Raw genomic sequence first — 23,961 nt, forward strand, 5'->3', positions numbered from 1 at the left:
ACCAACACCAAATTGAGCAATGGAAATTATTTTATGCTTGGCTGAAAATGAAGTCTGATAGGGCATTTAGATGATTGTATTACATATATACTATGATATGATACAATAGATGAATGATAAATGATATTAAGATGTAAATTTAGAAGAGGAAGCTGATTTAGATATGTAATGATTTATTAGTTTTAGTGATATATGATAATGATATATGATTTCCTGCACCCCCTTTTTTTGTGTAGTGAAGTTTGTTATGTTTTTTGCGTTATGTGTGTTTGTTTATATTTGTTTTTGGAAAATTAAAAAAATTTTTAAAAAGGAAGGCAAGTGCATCAGAAGTAGCACTTACATTCTGAACTGGGAAAAATGGGAGGGGGGAGTCATGCAAAATAAAACCAGTTCCTCGCTCAATGCCAGAAGCACTTTCATAAAGGGAAAAATTAGACAAACAGGACTAGCCTTACCACAGGGGAAACACATGTCTCAATCTTATTTCTTTGGTTCTTATTGGAGAATTTAGAAGTATTACCAGGGTTATCAAAGACTACAGTTGTTGAGAACAGAAAGAAGGGAGAGAGAAAGGTTGTTCTAATAGTCCCAGATTCAGCCAGACTGCAAATCAACACAGCCAATCAGGTCTATAGATTTTTGCTTCTAGGCAAATCTATTTGCTACACTTATACAGTACCCCACTCTTCTTTCATGGAACTCAAAGCAGCTTATATATGCTCCTAAGGGGTTCATCTAAACAGCTCACAGAGCCAGGCCTGCTTAGTTTCAGCAGAAGTACTGCACTATGAGCTTTCTGAGTCTATTCCCTACAACAATCTCTGTTGTATCTATGAGCACTTGTGTGCAATGTACTTGATTATCTTCTATGTTCATCCCGTTAGATAGGCCACTACAATATTTTCCTATTTTAAAAACTAGCACGAGAAGGGATTAACTGGTCAAACTTTTCAACCTGCAGTCCCAATACACAAAGCTGAGCTGTGATTTTAATCTATTTCAGTGAATGCTAGCCACAAGACAAACAGTGTCATACTTCACCATGTTATATAAAGGAAATAAAAAGTGGCAGTGTTATATAAGAGTTTATAAAAGGTGGTGGGCAGCAAGTCAACTGACCAAATACATTACAAAAGCTCATATAGAAAGTCCAACACAAAGCTGAGCAAATACAAAATACAAAAGAAAAGAAGCCCAATAATAGTGTCGATATGAGTTGCTTGCCACAATTTCAAATTCCTACCCTCTTGCTGTTGATACAAGCCATCATCAAAGCAGTTCAAATAAACTTCCTTGTATAAGTTCCACAGCACTCCTGCCCACTTCTTTAAAAGGAATATTTTCATGGACAGTAGTAATGTGGCCATCATTCTAAAACATCACAGGAATTTTTCCTTCCAACATTCATAAGCAATAATATATTATTCATTTGAAGAATAGTGTGTGCATGCCAAGGAGCAGCCCGGATTTTGGCTAACAGGATGTTCTCAGTTGATGCATGGCAGCTCACAGGAACTGCCTGAAGCTTGAATGTCTCAAAAGTAGAGAGACTTTTGCAGACTTGTGTTTAGCAATGCTAAGTTACAGAAAGAGTACTGCCATCAGCTGCATCAAGACTGACAAGAGATAGTTAGCTTTCCCTCCTGTCTTGTTTGTATTATAAATAATAATAATAATAACAATAACAGGTATTTATATACCGCCTTTCTTGGTCTTTATTCAAGACTTTATTCAAGGTGGTTTACATAGGCAGGCTTATCCAAATCCCTTATTAAATAGGGATTTTTACAATTGAAAGAAGGTTCTCTCTTTCAAGAACCACTACATTCAGGTGTTTCAATCCGATCTGGCTTCACATTCTGGCCTCCATCCTCCCACGCTCAGAGCAGATGGAATAGCTCGGCTTTCAGCTTGTCAGCTGCTTCAAGGTCGCACGGTGCCAGTGGCCTCGAACTGGCGACCTTGTGGATGTTATCTTCAGGCAGACGGAGGCTCTACCCTCTAGACCAGACCTCCTGCCTAAATTTTAATAATGATGAATACTACAGTGGAAAGGACTATACTCGCTTGAAGAATTTAGTCCTAACATCTCACTCTTTCATATTGCTACAGGTTTGCCAATGGTACAGAAGCTTCCCAATCTGCTGGGGATGATTTATCTGAAAAAAAACTACATATGTATGAAAATACAGTTCCTAGAGAAAACTAGAGTTCTAAGGATTCAAGAAAAGGGTGTGACTTCCTGCTAAATTTATCTTACAGTGGAATCCTGTACTTCAGAAACCATAGGATTGCTGAGCACCATAAGATATGAATGCCAGCCCTTGGATGCCAGCACAGCTATACCATGAAGCAATAGTTCCACCATTGTAGCTTCAGTTCCGCTGACAGATGAGCTATTAAGAAATTGTTTCTTCACTGGCCCATCTACCTGTGTTCAGAATTATATGCTACTGTTGCCAATCCAAGTCCAAGTATACTCCAAAATCCACTTTTTGATCCTTCATAAAAACCACTCCTGATCCCGAGTCCCAGTTAGCTGTCTGCAATGAGCTTCTTCAGAAGACTTAAGTGGATCAACCAATTCAGAGAATGGTTAAAATCTACATGCGCAATTCATAACTGCAATATAAATATTGAGTTGAACTCAGAAGTGATCTCCAGATTAAGCTTTGAAAAATTAATCCAACACGTCAGTGTGAAAAGCTGAAGATCTAAATGAAGCATAAATTAACAGAACATTTATCAACAAACAGCAGGAAGGCAGCATCCTCATATAAGAGCAAATTAATTAGTCTCACAGGGCTAACTCAAATGCTCCAGGGGAAAGAATTAGCTATACTATACAGCTACAATATCAAGAGTAGTGTGCTTATCCTACATCAAAATTAGTACATATGCCTAGCCAATATGTGTACATATATCTTCCCATCATCAACAGCTTTGAAGATACAGCAGCATATTAATACTCTTTCAAGTGAGGGGAAAGCATACGGAATTATTAATTTAAAATATACATCAAGGCTACTGGAGTGGTTTGGCTTTATATATAATTTATTGAGACATCTTAAAGTTTATACGAAGCTGTCAGTGAAGTTTCTAGATCCTGAAAACTACGATTCTAATAAAGGCTAAATCCAGCACTCTCTCTCTACAGTCCTATTGCAACCTCATTCCAAAGTAAAATTCTGCAGACATTATGATACATTGATATTATATGAAAGACTGATTTTATTAGAAATTAACTCCCCAAAGCATTCCACAAAGCTGCTGTATTTCATCTTGATAGTTCAGGGTATATACTGTAAAGCACAGTGGCTTTCGTGTGAATGAATGAGAAAGACATTACAAGACCAAAACATGAAAAATGCCAAAATTAAGGGGACATTGAACACCACTTTTCCACTAGGGAGAAAACAGGAGGACAGGTTGCTTATCTGCAACAGAGTGCTTGAAGGGGTCCTCTGAATAGGGAGTGGAGTTCGGTGAATGCACAGTTCCATCCTCAGAAGCTTCCAGAGCTTGTCAAGAGTTCTGCACCCAAGACATGTGTGGAGACCCTATGCACGGTTGAGCAGAAGGTGAGTAGAACACCCAGTTTCTTTGGGGACCACCCTCTGGTTCAAGTTGCCTTACTTAAGAGGAACTCCAACCTTTGGAACCAAAGGTGTAGAGGGTATGGTCTGTCAGGTGCACTGTAGTTCTGCATAGATGATCACCCAAAGCACTGCTGCTCAAAATCTTGAGAGTGTGATTTTAAAAAGTGGGTCCCGTGCTAAAAAGTTTGGGAACCACTGTATAAACAAACAAAACAGTCCACCAGGAAGTATACATTCATTGGCAACATAAACACACACTGAGTTCGCACTGAAAACAGACAACTTTTGACTGAGCCAATAAACAGAAGCACTGTTTGGTTTACAGGGCCAAGCAAAATGATCTCCAAAATAAACTGGTTTCCATGTCACACAGGTAGAAAAGCCATCCAGTTGGAGCCATTCAACTGGAGATGCGGGAGAAATGTTGCAGAAACTAAAAGCAGAACCCTTTTGACTAGTCAAATCCCAGCTGGTTCATCACAACTTGATAATATGCAACCATAAAGCCTCATTAGAAATACAGCTAGCCAATTACACAGAGTATCAGACAGCTGTTTGAAGCGGGTTCCTGAAGCAAGGTTTCACTCTAAGACCTTACTCAATCACCAAATGTTACAGAAAAGAAAAAAATAAAACTAACCAGTCCCTTTTGCTATGCAAAGCTGTATTTATAGTTCAATCTTACTGACAACATCTGATCTGGTCCATCTAGTGCAATACTTCCATCTCTGGAAACAGTATGCTTATTAAAAATCTCATTTTTTAGAATAATCTAAAGGTCATTAGCAAGTCCAGATGTGCATGCAAGGGAGAGGATCCAACATTTTTAAAGCTACTTTGCATACACTGCTGTTCTTTTCAGGGGCACATGCATTTTAACAGAACAAAGTTTCATTGAACAAAGCAGAAGCCAACATAAAGACATTTTAAAAAGGAGTCCACATCAAGGAGACAACTGTTCCTGCTTTATTTATTTATTTATTTATACAGGTATTTATAGACCGCCTTTCTTTGGTTGTCAGATTTCTCCTCAGACTTTTAATCCAAGGCAGTTTACATAGGCAGGCTGTTCTAAACCCCCGTAGGGATTTTTACAATTGAACAGTTCTAGTCTTTCATAGAACTCCTTGTTCCAGCTGGATTCCTTCCCAGTCTGGTCTCTCTCTGGCCCTTCGCCTCCCACACTCCACTTGAAGGCAACTGCTCTTTGCCACCTAGGGTCAGCTCATCAGTATATCAGCGTGTCGTCAGTTCTCAGGCACTTCCGGTTGTTTCAAACTGGCAGCCTCAGATCTTCAGGCATACAAGGTGGCAGCTCTACCAACTGAGCCAGACCTCCTGCTTTAGGAGCACTGAGGAAGATGTGTATTTTTGCGCACACAGACTGCCATGTAAGGAAAAATTGAATTTTTCTAAAGCTGTAGCATTCTAGGGGGAAAAAACCACAATGGATTCAGATTTTACTACCTCATTTTATGCCCACTGGCAATCCTTTTCAATCAGAGATATTATAGTGAATGTGCACACACATGAAGAAATGGACTCGTGTTTTTAGAACTCAGGAGTGACATATAACTCCTCAGAAACAGCATTAAGTTCACTCATGCATTATCAGAAGTTATACACAGAGATGAAATGTCCCAAAGACCACCTTTTGGGGACAGTGTGCAATAAGCCACAGTGCAGCAGAGTTCTATAAGGCAAGACAAACTGTAGGGCTCAATGCCTAGCTCTGGAAAGCACTCACTACCCCAGTTTCATAATATGATCTGGAAGTAACTGGGTCGGAAGTCTGTTCCTGCCAGAAGTCAGGAGAGCTCCTGATCAGAGATCCCATTAAAACTAGACAATAGTACATGGGTCTCCAAACTTTTCAGTACAAGGGCCACATAATTTTACACATTTTTGCAGGTTGAGAAAAATCAGTTTTATAAATGAATGAAATTTAATTGAATGAATAAGTTTTACTTGGATTATTTTTTTAATCAGCATTATATGATTCAGAATTACAAAGAAACAATGCCATGCTTAAACTGAGAAATGATATATGAGTAAAAGTGTCAAACATTAGCAAATGCTCTGACAAAAAAAACAAATTGCTGCAGGTCAGATAAAATCTTGTAGTTTGGAGACCCTGGTAACAGTAGAAGGCAGACAGTCTGAGAGATAGAGCAACTAGTTTCTTTCCGAACAAATGGAGACCAGGCAAATACCAACATAAAACAACGTGATTATTAAGAGGAATTAAATCTTCATCAAAATGAGGGAAGGAAAAATAAAAATGACAGAAAACATGGCACCTGTGCAAATTAGAGGAGGCTACACTAGGATGATTGGTAGAGGTGTAATTTTTTGATAAGAAGTAAAAACACATAGTACCACTGTCTGCACTTCTCATTTTTATAAAAAAAGGAAAAAACCAAAATCTGAAAATACAAACTGGGAAATCTGCAAAAAAATAAAAAATAGGCTGGACTAGGAGTGGCATGGGTAATGACTGGGGCTGTTGTCACCATACCACCTATATCACCTACCTAGTATACTTTTAAAACAATTATAATTTATAAAAATGCACCCTTGGAATAAGAAAACGTAACACTGTTATCTTCTCCTCCACTTTTCCTCCTTGGGGAAAAAACACATCTGTGGAAAACACAAAACACCTCTAATAATCAAGTAGAAGGGTTGGCAAAGGATGGTGTGGTAGTTAAGTTACAAGCTGAAACTAAACCAATGCATTTTTTCCCGGATATTCCCTATACTAAGTACTCATTTTAGTCCAGAATCTTGGTTATTTATTTATTTATTTATTTATTTATAGAATTTATATCCTGCCTTTCTGTCCCAGTAAAGCGCACTCAAGGCAGCTTACAAAAGAAAACATATAAAAACATATAAACAACATATAAAAACAAAATATATAAATACGTATAAAAATAAAACATTTATGTATAAAAATAAAACATAAGACAATAAAACTTGGAACCCAAATTAAAATAAATAAATAAATAAATAATAAAAAGCCATGCCCCCTTGTGTCAGCATTAAAAGACTCCTTTAAATAAAAAGGTCTTAAGATAGAGAAAATATAATTAAGAAGTTTGATTTGTTCTTTAGTCGAGTCAGTAAGGGTTTAAGGCAAGGCTAGCTAAACCCCAGCCCGAGGGCCAGATCCGGTGTTTGGCTAAATCCTTCCCTCCTGTGACCAGCACTTTGAGTTCCAGAGCACCATGTCTCTCCTTGTCCCCAGATCGGGACAATGCGATGCTCCAGCCGGTTGCGTCTTTGCAGAAATCTGGATGAAATGCCCGTGACTGGCTGGAGTGTCACATCATCCCGATCTGGGGACAGGGAGAGATGTGGTGCTCCATAACTGAAAGGGCCGATCATGGCGGGGAACGCATTTCTGGTGTGCCGCGGTTGGCACTTTGAGCACAGCAGGTCTAATTGTGTAGAAATGTTACCATGAATCTGTTTTGTGGCATTAGATACAAACATTCTCTATATAGCATGAATCTGTAACCTCCTTAGCAGCTGCTCGACAAGTTGCAATTAAAGAAGTATATCAACAAGAAAAAAATCTGCAAATTGGATGGAAAGTACAATCCTCTGGCAAATCCAGGAAGCAGGAAAGACATTCAAAAGAAGGTGGTAGGGCAGGAGGTCTAGTCTGGAGATTAAGCTGTCATCTTGCCTGAAAAAACTAAGCAGGATCAGCTGCCTTGGATGGGAGACCTAGACTGCTAACAGAAGGAGTGGACTATGGAGGAGTCAGCTGGTAAGAACGGGTAACATTCTGGAGATATCGGTCTGAAGTTTGGTGCAGCAACCTGCAAAAGCTTGGAAAGTGCCAGTGCTGGCAGCCAGGATGATGACTCAGTATGAAGGGAAACATCTGGAGTAATGGAGGGTTCTATGAGTCTTTTGCATGGAATAAAACTTGTAAAAATCTCATTAAGATTCAGCCTGCCTATGTAAACTGCCTTGAGTCTATTGAGGAAGGTGGCATATAAACAAAGTGGTAAGCTGAGGAATGACAAACTTTGCTTATATCAGACATAATATGCAGTCTACAGATATTCAACACATTTTGTCACTTTAAAAGTTGTCACTGGTTCTGTTCAAATCAGGACAATTTTCATGGTAACATAAACTAGTCTAGTACAGAGGTAAAGAAGATAAATCCCTGTTAAAAATAAATTCAGATCCAGTGAAAGGCACATTCATGCCAGCTTTATTACCAAACATTATATGGTGGTACTGATAGCATCCTACCATATAGAGTTATTGAGAGTTACATGATGTGAAGCACTGCAAGTACTCCAGAAATGGCCAATTGCTTTCAAGACAGACAACACCAGATTTGCATTTTGCATTTTTCAAATAGCACTAAACTGCAGTTGCAAAGTGGTCTGCTCCTACTTTACAGCTCCTGCCTTGTACCTATAGCTGGTTAATTTTCCCGTTTCAAAGGGGAAAGGACTATAGGAAGTATTCTACATGCCATATCACATCCAACACTGAGCAACATACAAAGGGGATGTTCCTGATGGTCTGCTCTTCTATCTCATTTATTCCTAATATTCTACAATAGTAGAACACAATATACAGGTCTAATTAAGGAGTTCAGATGAGCATTATCTATTCTATGCATACTGTGTTACATGTGGGAAAGAAAGCCAATTGAATTTTAGAGATAGTTGGTTTAAAAAAAAGAAAGTATGTCCAACTACTAAAGTTGAAACTGTTGATCTTGAAAGTGATTAGAAAAACCATCATATCAAACTGAAGTAGCGTTGCTAAAGCTAAGTGAAGTTATGAAGAAGCTGATTTATTCAGATTCCAGTCAGACACATTAGATCAGCCACTATAATTACTGGAAGCTGCTGGCTCAGACATACCTTGAAAATAACTCTTTTCAAGAGGAATGCTTTTGTGCAACTAAGTTTCCGCACACACAAGAAACATTCTCATGCAAAAAAGTATCCCAAGTCCCACCAAGTCAGACACAAGATAATTAAGAAGTCTGGGAGACTAACAGTTCAATTGTAGCATAGCTGAACTGAAAAATACAGTTCAATAAGAACAGTCTAGCTATGGCTATATTATAAATATTCTGCAGTTAATCCATCAAACACATTATACATGATAAGGACTCATCATAAAGCTAGGAACATGTTAATGACTACCACTGCAAAAGACACAGGGATGGGTTACTAAAGAAAAGACTAGGATATATGGAAGCCCTTACTTCATTTTACAGATTTCAGTACATAAGCCCCAATTATGTTTAGAGTGCTTCTGACTATGTTTCTAAGCCCCTAACTCCCTCAGAGCTCTGTTGCTTTAATTGGCTGTAAGGTATTCTGAGCAAGCTTGGAAGCTGCCAAGGAAAATGCATGGAGCCCTATGGAAAGGGCAATAGTCACAGTGGGTGAGTAGGCAGCCATGCCTTGGTCCACTGGAAAGGGCAGGTTGAGAAGAAAGTAAAGCCATCAGAATGGTCCCAATAAAATGGACATAGGCCCCAAACACTCAAGGAGGAAGTTCCTCCCTCCAAGCTGATAAATGTATTGAACCCGATGCACAGCAAAACCGAGCTACACAGTTGGGTTTACTCATGAGTAAGCAAATGTTCAATGGTTCCTTGCTATGTTAAAACAAGTTTTAACAGTTCAAAACTGCTCTGAGCGTGGGAGGATGGAGGCCAGAATGTGAAGCCAGATCGGAATGAAACACCTTGAATGTAGTGGTTCTTGAAAGAAAGAACCTTCTTTCAAATTGTAAAAATCCCTATTTAATAAGGGATTTAGATAAAGCCTGCCTATGTAAACCGCCTTGAATAAAGTCTTGAATAAAGACCAAGAAAGGCGGTATATAAATACCTGTTATTATATATTATTAAGTTTGTTTCCGTGCTATATTCAATTCTGTTGGTTCAAGATGCTGTCTTAATGTCTTGTGTTTGGCAGCATCAGGTTCATTGTAGTTGTTCACACATAAATCTTAAATGGCTCTTGTAAATTTAATTCAAGTAGTTGAGCTCTTCGGGGGTGTATGTGTGTAGCTATGACTTCTGACAGCCACAGGCATAAAATATATACCCCCTATATGACAGTGATTACACTTGATAAAAATGCTTTAAAATTGATTAAAATATTAATTTGGTATAAAAACACATAACACCACCATCCATGAGAAAATAAAACCACTTTAGATTGCCTCTAACTACAACCTTACAATCAGTTTATGAATCATCTTAGCCTGCTTTCTAATGTGCATGGAGGCGAGTCAACTCAGGTGCAAAGACAAAAAGCAGTCAGAGTTCTTAGGTACAGGACATCCAAAGTTTTCCTGGTTCTACTGACGCAATTATAATGATGCATGACATTTAAATAATTTCCTCCACCATACCAAAATTACTGCTAATCTTTCATGGTTCTGCAGATATTGAAACGCTACACATGAATCTTCCTTTATTTACTCTTCTTTACAACAGTCACTGTGCACTTGTTTTGATAGCATAGTTGCAGCTGTAGAACATGCAAGGAAATGAAAGTGCAAAGACCACTTCAGAAGATACAGATAAAAATATCTGCACCACATATCTCTGAACTCATGGTGCCTCTGCTACTGTTTGGCAACTTTGTTGCCCATGGGGGGGAAGAGTAGGGAAGAAACAGGATCAGAACAGGCAAATCCAAGCTACATTGTCCCCTTCATCCTCTCCGGAGGCCTACCTAGGGAGAGGCTCACAAAAGCTGGAAGGGGTCATGGAAAAGCCACTCCTTCAAGATGCAACCACTGAAGCGCCTTTCCCCATTACCCTAAGATGGGAGAAAGGAAGAAACACTGCTGCTCTGAAGGTCAGCAGCAGCTGAGCAAAGACTGGGCTTCTGTTAGCCAGACAGAGGAGGTCTGGGAATCAGGGGAAGACCCTACCCTTGGTTTTCTTCTGCACATGTTTCCCCCCCCCCTCACTACCAAGAGGAGGAGCTTTCCAGCAGTGAAAGACTGAAACATGCCAGAACAACAGGAGAAACAACTTGTATACCAGGGTGCTCTGCATCATGGATCTGAAAAATGCCATAGAGCAGTAGTTCTCAAACTTTTTAGAGGCTCTAGAAACTGCTGTCTGATTTATAAAAGCCAACGTGGCTATAAAGGTGAGAGGGCAGCAGTGCTTCCCTCTCCACCAAGAAGCAGCCTATTTAACCCTTGATGCTCATAGCCTAATCCGCCCTGACAGTTTCACAAACCACCAAAAATTGGATCACAACCCACTGCTGGGTCCCAGAGAGTTTGGCAGTTTGAGAACCACTGACAAAGAGATATGTTCTCACTCATGAAGACTTCTGAAGATCTCATTTGCCATGTGGAAATGTTCTCTATTAGCTGAACTGTACACCAAATATTCCATATCTCTGCTTATCGTCTCCCAGCAGGTGTGTTACACCTATTATTTATTTATTTTATTGGATTTGTATTCTGCCTCTCTCCCCGAAGGGCACCCAAGGCAGCTAACAATCAAGTTAAAAAATACAGATAGACATTAAAAATACAAGACATTTAAAAACAATTAAAAACAAGATAAAATACATAGCAGCAGACTGAAGCACACAGTAAAAGACATAAGTTATAAATTTATAAAAACAGCCCTTATGGTGCCTGGAAGGCTTTCCTGAATAAAAAAGTCTTCAGGCCCTGCCGGAACACTAGTAATGAGGAAGCTGCTCTCAATTCAAAGGGGAGGGAATTCCATAGTGCAGGTGCCACCACCGAAAAGGCCCTGTTTCTGGCCGCCATTCCCTTCACCACTCTCAGTGACGGCACAACCAACAGGGCCCCTTCTAATGACCTTAGAGAATGGACCGGATTATACGGAAGAAGGCGGTCTCTCAAATATGCTGGTCCCAAGCCGTTCAGGGCTTTAAGGGTCATAACCAGCACCCTGAATTCAGCACCTTGAATTACAGACAACATTGAGATTCTTGCAACACCTCAAAGTTTAAAATGTTTTGTAGTACAGTACAAGCTTCCATCAGATGCATCTGAAGAAGTGGACTAGCCCACAAAAGTTTAAGCTGCAACAAATCTGTTAGCCTTCAAGGTGCAATAAGATTTATTTTTGCCTATTTTGCATTTATTAAGCTTCAGGAAGGTATGTTTCACAAATGTAGAAGTCCTATTCCAGGGAAGATACTTAAAATACTTTCACTAATGGCCATGAGGATACTTAAGGAAAAACCAATATGCAACTATGCATGTTTGGCCGAAAGCACCGACTCAAATTTCATTCATGAGCACATAGCACATTTTTGGGATTAAGACCATAGTAAAACCTTTGCTATTTTGGTACTGAAGATACAAATTCTAAAAATACTGGGGGGGGAAATTAAGTTCCAAGAGTATCAATCATATATAGCATAGAAATACACCATGCTTTCAAAGATAAAAAAAAGATAGTTGCTATCTTCAAATACTGTATGAGGACTAGTTACATACAACATTAATTTTTAATGAATTTAAACTTGTTGCATCAACAGTGTACTGAGTCTTACAGTTGAAACACTCAGTCTCCCTCTGAAGTCAACTTTATTTCTTGTTTCTCATGTCAAAGTCAGATTTCAGCTACCTCCCAGAACAGTTATTCCTTAATCATTTCACCTCCTTAATAATGTTACCAGTTATACCTGTCCCACACCCAAACTGATCAATGATTACATAATGAACTGTCTAAATGACATAATTACATAATGAAGTATGTCAAAGTAAGGATTGCGCCCACATCCCAGGCACCCAGTCCCCACTCTGGTTGTACTGCCCCTGGTAGTCCATGAGTCACTTTGCCCAATTTAGATTCTTTGGTAGGCCAGGCACTTAAGGGATTGGGAAGCTGCAGACAAGCCTTATGGCATGTTTGTGACAATGCATGCCAGAAGTAAGCCTGCGCACACTGTTTAGGATTGGGCCCTAAATCTTAGCTTTAAGTGTTAAGTCTACAGTTCTTAGTTGCAGTTCTTCTGTTCCTTGCAATCTCAAGGGGGCACAATGTACCTTAAGACAGCAAGGCAGAGTTCTTAGCCAATTAAACCAAATTACTGAGTACTGAATCTTGGAAGGACTGCCACAACCCTGAATACACCAGTGCCTCAGCTCAGGGACTCTCAGGCCCTACAGGCTTATATCAGTCCTTGCAGGTCCTGGGTTTCCTCCAACTTAGGGACACAGACCTCAAGGCTCTGAAATTTAACTTAGATGTTTCTTGATAGCTCAACCAAGCAATTAAGCTGGATTGCTAACTCAGGTTCCCAGAACTTAAGACCAACTCAGGCTTATAAAATATATTTTAGTTTATTAAAGAAAGGTTATACACATATAAATTAAGGCAGTAATTGCAAGAGGCAGTCTTCCAGAAACACAACAGTTCTAAAACAATAAAGATAGCTTCCTAACTATACTTATCGACATCTCTCTCTCACCTGGATTCTCTGACCACTGGAGAACAAATGACTCTCAGGCTACCTGTTGGGCCTGACACTATTACAGAAAGTAGAGCCGAAGAGATAAGCAGTAGGCAAGGCAGTGCCCAAGACTCCTGCCCAAGGGATCACAACACACCCACTGGTGGTCCCTTTTTATTCTCTTACATTAATTACACCTGCACCAGCCAACCAGTATGCAAGATGGTTCTAGAAGGACTAGATTACTGATGGTCACTGCTCCCAACCAGCTTTACAGCTGCAAGAAAACTGCCTACTTCCATATAATCCAGCTTGTCCCCACTGGTCACTGGAGAAGGTCCTCTTACGAGTGCCGTCGCCCAGGGAGGTGCGTGGGTGATGGCAAAAAACAGGGCCTTCTCAGTAGTGGCACCAACATTATGGGCTCACTTCCCCTTGATTTACGAACTGTTCCCTCACTGGAAACCTTCTGGCAAAGCTTGAAGACATTTCTTTTTAGTCAAATCTTCTAAGTTCTTGGCCTTTTTATCTTCTGGTTTTTACAGGCTTGGGGTTTTTATAAAATTGCTGCTGCTGCTGCTCTTTTTATTGTATTGATTTCTTATTGCTGTTTTTAAGATGTTCTTAACTGAGAAGGGTTTTAATGTTTAAATTTGCATTTTTAAATGTGATTTTATGTTTTTGTATTTCTGGACATTGTTATAAGCCACCTTGGGTCCCTTCAGGGAGAAAGGCGAGGTAGAAATACAGTCAATAAATGCCAGTTCACACATGAACGTACACTACTCAATTTCTTATCACTTGACAATTCACAGTTAAATGCATAAAGTGAATCCACTGAAAAGCATTGATCAGATGAGATAAAATCTTGTTTGATGACTCATTCATTCACGCCACTTGATGCAAATCTTCAGGTGATAATATGGTATGCAATGCCAGCCCTTAGTTCATCAGTCCCCACTCATTTAAAAAAATGTTACTGAAGGAAAAGAAACACATTCGTAGTAAATTATGATCAAAAAACACTATTCTATTTCCAGAGAAAAATTCACTAGAAGAACCAAGCTCTTGAAGGAGATGACTGGGCTAAAAACCATCTCCCTGACAGGCTTGCTTACAACAGAATGAATTGTGTTTTTTTATGAGGGAAGCAGGTAACATGACTGCAAGTTCTCTACCTATTCTCAGGATGTAATGCAACATGCATGGAAATATACTTGTTTTGTCTTAGTATGTCTTTTAAATTAGAAATTGGTGCTATTGGTAGCCAATCTAAACACAAACCTGTAATGCAGGTAATTTCATAGAAGGGGTGAGAGAAGGAAGCATAGAGGGGAAGCCCTACTGCCCTCTGCTCACCTCATTCAACTTATGTCACACAAATATGTTCTTCTACAATGAAGCTTTAGAAATGTTTTTCATGCAGGAACTGAAAATGCAATATCAGCATTAGCTCTTTGGAAACACACAATTCTATTTGACATCTGATCTAAAAGGAAGGAGCAGACTTACTGGAAATAATCACGTGAAGGCCACTTGACCATGAAACTTGACTGGTACATATAGGAAGGAGGTACATATAGGAAGAAGGCTTGAGGACTTAATTAAGCCAATCAAAGACTGATAATGCACATACTAAGACAATCCAGCCCCTCTTCAACCTACAAGGGATTAATATTCCACAATGAAGTTGAGCATTTATTGAATTGTTAAATGATTCATTTAAACAGAATACAAAAAACTTGAAGGTCCAGTGGAGATTTGTTACAAGCCAACAAAGCTACCCTGTCCAGCTGATCCCACCAGAAGTGGGGCAAAATCACACTGGTACAAGCTGTGACTAGCTTGGCTGTTCAAAAAAAGGTTAGGTTCAATGAGAAGTGAAGGAGAAATGAGGAGGCAGTAGCAACTGAAGCAGTCTCTTCCTTGCTGCAAGGACAACTGTAGGGCAAGCCATCCACTCCTCTGCATGGCAGCCACCTTTGGAGATAGAAGTACTTGGAAAAGTGATACTTGGGGAAGGAAAAGGCTGAAAAGCCTTGTTTTAGAGAAGGGGCCTCCAAACCCTGGCCCATGGGCCAGATCTCACGTTTAGGAAAAGCTTTCCTGGCATGACACTTCCCATTTTGCACTGCAGTCTCCTTTCTTCATGCCTAATCGTCCTACAGCCTTGCACTGGGCAGCTGCTGCATGAGGGAAATTGGGGCGCAGAGGCATTTGGGGGCAATGGACATCTGAAGCAGCTGCCAGGTGCAAGGCTGTGGGATGATCTGGCATGAAGAAAGAAGGCTGCGGCACGGTATGGAAAGTCCCACACCTGGTCAACTTTTCCTGAATGCAGCTGGCCAGAGTCTGGAGACCACTGGTTTAGAGGACTATGAGCAAACTTAAAGAAAGCACAAGCTTCTCTCACTATGCAGCCCTCTCTTGCTCCTCACATGCATGGGGAAAGCATATGACTTATTCACACACCTTTGACTTATTCACATACCAGTCAGCGTTATGATTGAACTAGGCCAGTAAAGGAAGGTAGGTCCATCCTTTTTCAGGGTCCTTATCAACCAATAAAATTTGTGCATCCAAACTGTGACCAAATCAAAAACAAATATCGCCATACTTTACACTTTGATAGCTTCCCATTGGTACAGAAGAACAGAACAAATATCTGCCAGAAGCACTTTAGTTTCCATGAACAGTACCTAGTAGCCTTATAGAGAATGATTCCAATTAAAGTAGAGAGGAACCAGTGTAAGCAGAGAAGTCTAAATGCATCATGAAAAACTGTTATAACATAGCACCAAAGAAGGTGAAATGAATAGGCATCTAAATACATGCTTTTCATTACAATTTTTCCTGGAAATATAGTAACACCCAGAACATACAGAGGAAGATGAACTACGTTTTGGAAAATGGCATCTATACATGCAACTGGTAGGAGGCTGCAGAAACATCCAAACAAATTTGCAGCCTACAGTGCTGCCTACAAGCACAACTGCCTAGAGATAACTTTTCTCAGTTAAATCTAATAGGGAGGCGGTACCCTTTCTTCAAGGGGGGAGGGCTCTCACTATTCTCAGTCATGCCATTTGATCAGATTAACTACTACAATGTGATTTATAGTATATACCTTGAAGACAACTCCAAAGCTTCAGTTGGTGAATAATGCTACAGACCATATCCTCATTAATGCAGAGGAGTGAGAACATGTTCAACCTATCTTGCACTGGTTACCAGTCAGTGCCCTGGTCCAACTGGCAATATAAAATGGAGCTGGTAATAAACCTTTGAGATCTCCTTTGAGTTATCATGAGGCCAAGCCACAGCTGAGTAGAAAATAAAGTCAAAAATTCCATCCACTACACCAGCTTTGTGATCAGTATCATGCCTATGTTCAATTCAGTGCAACGGGGCCAAATTTGTAATTACTACAGGATAAAAGAGACTGACCTAGAATATGAGATCATAAGACTTCTTCAAGAAGGAAAATACTTTGCCACTGCCCCAGATACAGTGAACCTGTAATGTCCACAGGTGTTTGGTTCCGGGACTCCATGTGGATATTAAAAACAAGTGCATGCTCAAGTTTGCTTGTAATGCAAAGTGCAGGAAATGGTGGGTGCAAGGTGAACAAGATGTGAGTGCTTCAGAGAAATCTGATCCTGCAACAGGAGGGTATGTGAAATTGTTTTGATCCATGGTTGGTTGAAACTGTGGCTATGAGTCCTGTGGATATGGGCAGGCATCAAAAGTATTTATATCCCACCATAACTACAATATCAAACCTACCTTGGGAAGTTGTTCCCGTAATTTGGAGGCCACCACTGAGAAGGCCTTCTCTTCAACTGTCATACCTCTGATGGCAGAGGTACCTGAAGAATGCCTTAATTGTCAGCAAGTTCATATGGGAGGAGATGGTCCTTCACATAACCATTCACAGGCCCTGAATGGCTTCAGCCCAGAGTAACATCAACACCCTGAACTGTGTCCAGTAACAGAATGGTAGCCACCACGGCTCTTTCACCACTGGCATGATATGACTGTGTCAGCCAGTCAAGAATCTGACTGCCACATTTTTAATAAACTAATTTCCAGGCACTCTTCAAGGGCAGCCCCTTCCTTACAAGGCACTGCAGTAAACTGGCTTGGATGTCAAAAAGGTATGGATAAACACAGCCAGGTCCTTTCCCTGTAGGTGGCATGACTCTTAATAACCTGGGTCTTAATAACCTGGGTCCTGAAAACAATCTCACTTTTCAAGTGCGTTTGTTACTACCACTTGGTTCCATTTCCCTCAGAATGTAATAATATAGGGCAGAACATCTGCCTATTAGTCCCCTCCAATAAATAGAATGTATCAAGTTACTAATATTATGGAATGTTCAATTTTCTAATCTCAAAATGAGTTAATAATGAATAAAAAGCTTTCTTGCCTTGCAATGGAAAGAAATGACAAATTTACTGACTGGCTGAATTATTCAAGGTAACAGTACTTATGATTCATCCTTCCATGAAAAGAACAGAAAGCCAGCAACCAGGGGATGAGTGACAACAAGGCGGAGGAAGGGGACAGGAGTATCTGGTGTATGCCATCATCCCTTAGTCTCTTCTTTCTCTTGGACCTCAGACATGGCATCCAATATATATGCCCCATCCAATCTAGTTTATAAAATATTGCCCTTGGTGGTGCACTTAAGTTATTATATACTTATTCCATTAAGTGTAATCCTTTATAAGAATTTCACAGAAATAGTCCCTTCATGTATATTGCTCACAGTTTTTGCAATTACACAACACAGAGAAAAATTAAATATATTTTTCTTCCAAGGGCACCTGGATGTTCATCTACACCCTCCCACCATTTACTTATGTTTCCAGTGAAAATATTAACATATTAAAACTGAAGCAGACAAAGCCTATTAAATATAACCCAAACGCCAAGAACTATCATCACTACTTATAATGAAAGTAAACCTACAAAAATGGCTCTGGAGAGCCCCTACTGATTTTAAGTTAAGAGTATCCCCCTCCCACACACCTCAACACAAAAACAAGAGTACAAAATATACAGAATTTTGTGGGGGTAGCTGTGATAAGTCTGTTGTTGCAAAAGCACCAAGAGCATCCTGTGGCTCCTTAAATACTAAAAGATTTGTTGTTACATGAGTTTGGGGACTAGAACCTACTGTATCAGATGCATAAAGTGCTACATCCAATGCGCAGGGTGTCACACACATCATGTAATATACACACATGAAGGAGAAAGAAAAAGAGCCCTAAAAGTCACGAACTAGAGAAGGAAGCAGCCGGCCTGCCATTTCTAAGAAGAGCCAATATACAAGATGAAGAGAGTAATCCATTCTTAGCAAATCATTTGTAAGAGTACCAACCTTCCTGTCATGCAGGTAAGAAGGATGGCACTGGTAAACCAGAAAGAGGGGTACACAGAAACTGTGGGCAAGTAGACCAACACGAGCCTAATTGATTTGTGACAAGCCTACAACACACTGGTGCTCCACACTGCCTGCAATCATTTTCATAAGCCTGGTATTCAAAGTATTGTAATACTTAACACGTTACACATAATACTTTTGTATAATCTGAAAAGAACAGAAGGTTTCACCCACTTTTCCTCTTCCTCTGGACACAAGGAACGCTGTGGGGGAGCTTCCAGAGAAAGGAGCCACCATCTCCGAGGAGACCTCAAGAGGGCCACCTCTCCTCTCCTCTCCTCTCCTCCTTTGCGCAACACTCACCTTAAGGACATCTCCGCGCTTGAAGCTGAGCTCATCGTCTGCGGTGGCTTTGAAATCGTATTTGGCGACGGCTTCCATGCCTGGGCCGACGGACGAGAGTGGCGGGGGTGGGTCGGGAAAGGGGCTCTCCTCCCTGCAGCCTTCTCCCGGGACTCAGCCCCGCCGCTGGCGCTGTCGGCTCGACTGCCGGCTCCGCTGCTCGCATAGACGGGGGACAGCCAATGCGCCCTAGGAGGAGAGGAAGAGAGGGAACATTGAGGGAAGCAGCCCGATCAATGACGGGGCCGCGCCCTGAGCCTCTCCCTCCCCAACTCCGCTCTGCCGCTTCCTCTTTCTGCAGCTCGCTCGCTCTCGGCTCCGAGCGCAGCCAGGAAGCAGCGAGTGGCGCTGGGCGCGGCCAATCGCGGCACTCGCGCGGCGGACGCGGCCAGGCTCCCCCCAGCCAGCCAGCCAGCCAGCGAGCAGGAGAGCGCAGCTGGCCGGCCCCGGCACGCCCCCCGCCCCCCCCCCCTGCTGGAGCGGCTGCTGCTCACCGCTCTGCCTCTTCCTCCCGAGGCACGGCGCACTCACAAAGCCAGCAGTGCTGGGGGAAGGGGCATCTGCTGTTCCCTGGCACTACCCACCCGACCACCTGAGTTAAGACTTCCCCAGAAGTCAAAGTAGCTGGGTGTCCCCCAACTCTAGCCACGCATTCAACCCATCCCTTTCCGAAAGGCAGCAGCACTGAAGCCGCCCTTGAGCCACTAAGAAATGATGCGTTTCCCCAGCCACCGCTCAGGTGTGCAGTTCCTTGGTTTTCATGCCCAGGGGTCTCATTCACAACTCACAGCCCAATCCTATCCACACCTTCTTGGGAGTAAGCCCCATTGACTTTAATGGGACTTCTGAGTACACATGCCTAGGACTGGGCTGTCAGACCCCTTCTGCAACCGTTCCTGCTTTCTAGTTAGTGATTAAGAGCCAAACACTATGCATGCCTTCTCAGAAGTAAGTACCACTATAGTCAATGGGGCTTACACCCAGAAAAGTGTGGATAGGATTGCAGCCTAAGACTATAATTCTCATAGGAAAGCTTAAAAACGAGGGAGGGGGGGAACTTACCAATGGAACTTACTTAGGAGGAAAAACAGAATAGGGCTGTAGGGTGCTTTTTAACTACTAAAAAAATTCAGACAAGCTTCCTTTAAGGAAGAACCTCTTCCTATCAGTTACATCATGCCCCTGCTGTACTCAGAGAAAAATAATAATTTTGCCTTTGGTCTCACAAGAGAAAATCATAAGTCACCCTTGCATGGCATCAGCTCCAGAAAACAGAACAGCTGTGCAACAGACACCCCTTAAAGAGGTACATATTTTATAGAACAGAATCATTTGGAAATAGAAGGAAGAGGCTGGGGTGGAACCATGTGATATTTTAAGAGCAAGGGGTGCTGGTAGGACCTATCAAATTGCCACTAGCCTAGTTAAGATTCAAAGGACAAGGGACAAGTTGTGCTTTTTTTACTGGTTTTGAAAAACAAAAAGTTCAAATATTAAGGGATGTGTGTGTTTTCAGCAGACTGATAAAAGAAATCTTAGTGGCCACCAAAAGAAATTTTGTCACCAAAAGATTTTTATAAATCATATGGGAAAGTCTCTTGACTAGGAAGTGGTAGAAACTTAATTGCACAAGTGTAGTTTTTAAGAACTGTAAACAAAGCAAACAACCCCTTCTACAGTTAAGTACACTACAGTTGTACTTATTTTTGAAAACAGGGAGGTAACACACCACCCCCTAAGAAAGAAGGGGGCGGGCCCTTGAAATGACATTATGCTAAGAAAAGCAGTTGTGCAGGGAAGTGCTCAGCCTTTACAAATCTAAAAATATAAGAACTTTGCAAACTACCCCCTGTGTGGGCATGAGTGGAGAGTCAGACCACATCTCCCATAAGCAGCAGTTACACACTATCACAGGTGCTCTGGCTTTGATGGCAAGAAAGGTCACCCCAACATCAAGCATGAGACTTAAAATGCTGGAAGACTGATTTCCCTGAAATTGAGTCACAACTTAAAGGGAAGATGCCAGCAGGCTCTGCAATGAGAGTTGCAAGTGTGCCACTTTTCCCTCCCAAACTAGTCACTTTTACAAGTCAGTGCCATCTGAGCCTATCCCTTGTTATTCTGAATTCTCCATTGAATGGGGCTTCCAGCTAAGTGTGCCTAGGATTGCAACCTGTCTTTTGTTATGCGATGTATACCTTCACAACATATTTTTAAAAGTACAAGTGCTCCTGCCAAGACTCATTAATCCGCTTCTCAATAAATCCTCCCCATGTTAAATAGATGTAGGGAACAGGACCGCACCCACTAGCTATGCTGCCCCAGCAGCCACTTGTTAGACTTTCATAAAGAAGGGGCTGTATCTCTATAAACCATGGAAATGGGAACTGATTATCCAGAATTCCTGCTCCTATGATATATGCAAGTCCCCTCTTATGAAAACTAAATGCCTCACCAGAGGGTGTGGTGGGAGGCATGGCCAGTTGGTGTGATTCTACTTTCTCCTCCCTACAAGTTACTAAATGTGGGAAGGATTTCTTTGGAACAGGATTACCATCTCATTTGTAGGGACTCTGTTTATTGAAACAATAGCTAGCCATATTTTGCTGTCAATTTTTAAACTGTTAAAAATAAGCCAGCCACAAAAAATAACCTTTTCAGATCTTGAAACAAAGAATCATGACATTCAAACACAGCATTTTTCAGTCAGTTATTTCTTAAAGACACATTTAATCATGCTTAATACTAAGCTGCTGGCTACATTTACTTAGAAGGAAGCTCCACTGAAGTGAGCTTATTTTCAAGTAGGGATGTTTACAACTGTAGGCAAAATCTCCTTGATTTCAGCAGAATTTAAAAGTATACAAATGAGTAGACTTGCACACACTAATATTTCAGAACACAGGCCACAGTATATATAGGATATCAGCAGCCATACTTTGCATATCTAGAACAGCAAAACAGAAATTCCAAACCATGCACTCCTGACATTAGTATCTTTAAAAGGTATAAAATCCACACACACCACTGACAAAACCAAATTTCTTGGTACACTTTCAGATCATTTAGAACAGGGGTGCACAGGGGTTGCTATGTCAAACACAAACAGGGGTGCAGCAGCAGCACATGGGCAGGCAGGTAGCTGGGCAAGCAGGCAAGGCAGCCCAAGCAACCGAAGGAGGGAGGGCAAGGGGGCAGATGAGCAGGTGAGTATGTGAAAGTGTGGAAGATCCCCCCCTCCATTTATGTGTGTGTGAATGGGATCATAAACTGGCATGAAGATCCCCCATTCTTAGGGTGAATGGGATCATAAACTGGCATGAAGATGCCCTCCCCCCCTCCCCGTCTTAGGGTGAATGTGATCATAAACTGGCCTTGAAGATCCCCCCCTTCTCAGGGTGAATGTAATCATAAACTGGATTAAATTCATTCATTTTCCATCTCTAATGTACTCATTTATGTAAATTTATTCAAATTTGAAATGTAAATTAAATCTTTTTTTTCCCCCCTGACACAGTGTCAGACCTGTGTCAGGCCCCTGACACAGTGTTAGAGAGATGTTGTGGCCCTCCTGCCAAAAACTTTGAGCACCCCTGATTTAGAAGAACAAGCTTTCTGTGACTCATAACAAGACATACAAAAGTTTGTGGTCAGCCCATTTTGACAGATTTTCATAGTCAGTATTATTTGTGGTTGCTAATGATCTTACCCCCTCTCAAGGCTTCCTACATGCTCATTCTTTTGATGGTGCTTCCAATGATGGAGTATAAGGCAAGAGACCATCCTCTACCTTCCCTTGTTACCCGTACATGATTGAGAACATGGGAAAGAGACAGGGCATACTTCTCCTGCCCTTATGATGCATAAAGTATTTAGATAGTGGCTGTTCTCATTTTGTACTGGACAATGCAGAAAAGGGGGTAAAAACAAAGATTCACAGTTGCTACTAGCCATAAAGCACTGAACTTCACAGTGAACTCCTGCTGCCATTGTTGGTGCATTATTCAAACAATACTATTTAGAAAGTTTCCACATGAGACATGTTGTTATAACAAAGATTAAAACCTCTAACATTGACAACTGTGCTCTCAACAGGAATAAAACAAAGTCAAAAACTTTTGGTAGGAAAGATCATTGCCTTGGCTAGCATGAAGGTAGCAATCCTAACTAGCCACAACATCAGGGCAACATTTAGGAAGAAAAGCTACAAAAGCAGAAATGCTTCAGCTTGATATAACTATGGATATGGATCACAGAAGAAAAAACATTGCTTAAACCAGTGGTTCTCAAATTCTCTTGCTTTTTCCAGTTCTTTGGAGGCACAGGGAGGGCTGCAGAAGGGGTTGCAAGCTCCCTGGATCCTCCTGAGAGCCATAGCAACCCCCAGGTAAGTAAATAAAACTCCTTCCTAGCAGCAGCAAAATCGTTATGATCACTTTGGTGCCAATTTCTTGGTCACTCCCCTTAAGGGGAATGGCCTTCTTCCAGTTCCCTGGTGAGTCATGACCCACCGGTTTGAGAACCACTGGCTTAAACTGAACCTAACAATCCACAAATTAATCTACCCAGGCACTGATAAATTGCTATGTCAAACACAAAAAGGTGTATAGTACTTCACAACTTCAGCAGCACCAGAAAAACTCCATGTGACTACCATGGCATGCAAGCTGTTATATTCAGGTTAATTAATTCACAAAGACTGTGCTGCAGAAGCACATAGAACAAGGAAACTCACAGATTTTACAGGAAGTTTCTAGCATGATCTTTGTTATCACACTTGTCACTCAGTGGTCTTATTTCCATAGAGGTGGCATTGCAGATGACATTTAGAAAGTCAAGACAGACAATAAACTTACAGGAATTAAAAATGGACTAACAAAAAATGTCTACAATTTCCTTGTACAACTATACTACTCATGTATTCCTTAGTTTTAATCATACTGCTAACTGAGAAAGTCACTGTACTTAGCCGTGACTTAAGGAAGGAGAAGGACTACATCTTCTTGAAAGAGTAATTCTCCCCTCCACACAAAATGGCTCAGACATTCTTATTATAGTTATTCACCTGAGGCAAATAATTTGCAACACATACTACTCAAGCTG

At 41.1% G+C, this 23,961-nt stretch overlaps 1 protein-coding gene across 1 annotated transcript in view; it reads right to left on the minus strand.

Annotated features, from left to right (window-relative positions):
* The window catches only part of GRB2 (growth factor receptor bound protein 2), a 60,044-nt gene that overhangs the window by 32,278 nt on the left and 3,805 nt on the right, over positions 1–23,961 (minus strand). Inside the window, exon 2 of the mRNA XM_066617054.1 lies at positions 18,820–19,047. Within this exon, the coding sequence (XP_066473151.1) occupies positions 18,820–18,897 (78 nt within the window). The 5' untranslated portion in view covers positions 18,898–19,047. The remainder of the gene's footprint in view (positions 1–18,819; positions 19,048–23,961) is intronic.

This window comes from Tiliqua scincoides, chromosome 2 (genome assembly GCF_035046505.1).
Source record: "Tiliqua scincoides isolate rTilSci1 chromosome 2, rTilSci1.hap2, whole genome shotgun sequence".
In the NCBI taxonomy this organism is placed as follows: domain Eukaryota; kingdom Metazoa; phylum Chordata; class Lepidosauria; order Squamata; family Scincidae; genus Tiliqua; species Tiliqua scincoides.